The sequence below is a fragment of the Aplysia californica genome, unplaced genomic scaffold (genome assembly GCF_000002075.1).
Source record: "Aplysia californica isolate F4 #8 unplaced genomic scaffold, AplCal3.0 scaffold01491, whole genome shotgun sequence".
Taxonomy (NCBI): Eukaryota; Metazoa; Mollusca; class Gastropoda; order Aplysiida; family Aplysiidae; genus Aplysia; species Aplysia californica.
Window position 1 is genome coordinate 38477 of NW_004798761.1, and position 2731 is coordinate 41207.

The 2731-nt window shown below is 42.8% G+C and overlaps 1 protein-coding gene across 1 annotated transcript in view; it reads left to right on the forward strand.

The window, feature by feature from the left end:
* The window catches only part of LOC101864669 (agrin), a gene marked incomplete at its 3' end in the record, with an annotated part of 21647 nt that overhangs the window by 17464 nt on the left and 1452 nt on the right, over positions 1-2731 (forward strand). The window contains 1 exon segment of the mRNA XM_035973596.1: positions 2389-2538. Coding sequence (XP_035829489.1) covers positions 2389-2538 — 150 coding nt within the window.

Below are 2731 nucleotides of genomic sequence, written 5' to 3' on the forward strand. Positions count from 1 at the left end.
TTTCTGTGTGGTGTTGTTTGTTTGTTTGTTTGTTGTTGTTTTATTTTTCATTTATATCCCTATCAAACATCTATCGCCCTAATTTCGCCCCCTGTGAGTCTTTGGCGTGTGCTCTGGTGTAGTCTGTTTTTTTGTTTCTTTATTTCTATTCCTATCAAACATCCATCGTCCTTATTTCACTCCCAGTGAGTGTTTGGCGGTTATCTCGTTCGTGGGGTTTCTTCTTTTCTTTCCCTATCAAACATCCATTGTCCTTATTTCTACGCCAGTGAGTGTTTGGTGGGCTCGCTTCTGTGGTTTATTCTTTTCTTTCCCTATCAAACATCTATCATCCTTTTTTCGCCCTTCAGTGAGTGCTTGGCGCGTGCTCTGGTATGGTTTGCTCCTTCTTTCCCTATCAAACATCTATCGTCCTTATTTCGCCCCCATTGAGTGTTTAGTGCGTGACCTCGTTCACGGGGTTTGCTCCTTCTTTCTTATCAAACTTTTATCGTCCTTCTTATCTGCTCTCCACCTTCTTTTGTTCGTGTGCTACTCTCTAGTAACACCTCTAATCTTTGTGGCACTTGTATGACATATCTGTGTTGCAAGTACTGTAAAGTCCTTCATAAAAAGAAAAGGTTAGCTATTTTTCATACAAACCCTCTAATGGTTAAGCTACGGAACTGACAACTGTGAGGTCGTGGGTTTGAATCCCGTCACGGGCCCAACGTTGTGTTCTTGGGAAAGGCGCTTCACGCGAATTTTCCTCGTTTCTCTCTGGTGGGAAAAGCGGAAGCCACAAGTCATCTTAACCCTTATTGTCTTCTGTTTCCCTTAAGAAGCACATAGAATTTTCCTGTGCAGATGCAATGGTTATCATCAGACAACGAGTGGCGTCGGTGATCTAGTGGTTAGATTACCGGACCCGTAATCGTGAGATTGAAGGTTCGGGGGTTCGAGCGTCAGCTCGGTGCAACGTTGTGTCCTTGGGAAAGACACTTCACACGAATTTCCCATTTGGCTCGATCCTTTTAGAGTTGGACGTAAAACTCTATGGCCCCGCCTCTGAAATAACCAAATAGTGTTGATAGAGGCGTTAAACCTATACCATTTCACCCATTTTGTCAGACACCGAGGAATCGCGCATTCACACCAAACACTCGTTAGAACGATACCCGGATCCTTGGAGGTGTCACAACTCTGACTCAGAGGTTGACGTGTAATGACCCTTTATCTTTCAGCACTTTGTTCAACAGGGTTTGTCTTGTGTGTAGAATCTGACACACCTCATTGTTTTTCTTTTTCTTTTTTTTTTCCAACTTATTCTGGCCATTCTACGATAGCGCCATATCTCAAACGCATTTATTTTGTTTTCTTCTTTCCTTGTCAAAGTCCAGGTGTCTGCGCCATATTATAGGAATATGGGGAAGATGTAGCAATAATTATAGTACTAGCAGGGCCCCCTTTCGATGAAAGGAATGTTCGGTGCATTAACATCAACTGAAAGTCATTGGCCTACTATTTTGACACTCTACTGGAAGGGAGCAATAAATCTTGAGAGAGGGGAAAAAAATGGAAGGTCTAGATCTATACTCTCAAAACAAAATGCGCCTCTCGAAACATCACTTCTGGCACTTGCGTTGTTTCGTTTCTCAATGGAATAATCACTAAAGCCAAAGACGAACTGGAACTTTTTGTTAAATAATTATATTTTTCTAAATTCAGGAAATGAATACATCAAAAATCGGCTCCGTCATGGGGACTTATCTATCTTTTTGCGGGTACTTGCCAACTTTCAACTCTGTAGCTGTCGTAGTTTTATGGGAAAAGTGACACATGTGTTTCCCAGTTGCCAAATATATAATAGATCTGGTCGTCTTTAAGGACAAGCGGACTAACCCAGATTTCCGGGGTTTCCAGAAATCTTGACCTACTCCAAAAGTGGGCATTGCCCTACCTAGAGGAAAAAGTTTGGTTTCATTGGGGTGTATATTTGTTTGGTTATAGAGAAAACTCTCCTTGTCTTTTAAAGAAACTGAACAAGGGGCGAAAACTTTACCTTCGATTTTCTCAGAACAGCATTTTTCGGGATAGCCCCGTTGTGATTAAAAGCGGTTATTTGTGAAGGGTGCTGACAAAATGAGTTAGTTCTCGGATTCCAGACATATGGAAATAAATCTTTCCGCTTTTTGGTGAAGTTTTTACAATTTATTATTAAGTATGAAATAATAAAAGGCGTATAATACTGAAAGAATAATGTGGCATCAAACTACAAATTTGGCCCGAGTGTCGATTCTTGGTCAGTATCTCCATTTGTGGATTGCCAGAAGTAACTCATTTTGTCAGCACTCCTCATATTTCTTCCCGATCTTCTCATGACCGCAATTATCTCCTCCCTGGTTCCAGGCGCTCCACCCACCCCCCAGACCACCAGCTCGCCAGTGACCAAGTCCCGGAAGACGACCAGACACATCGAGGGCGGCGATCAGAACCCGGATCCTTTCGGCAACAGCAAGGAGGAGAAAGATGGCGACCAATCTGGGGAAGTGGAGAAATGTGAGGGTTGGTTTTTTTTGTGGGGGCCTGACTACATTTTGAACGTCACTCCCAAACTTGTTTGTTTTGTTGGTTTTTTTGTTTTGATTTTGTGTCGGGGTTTTGGGGGGAGATTGGGAGGGGGGGGGTTGGGGTGTCTTTTTTCCACTCCATCTTTCCGAGAAATGTGAGTTTGTTTGTTGTGGGGGCCTGA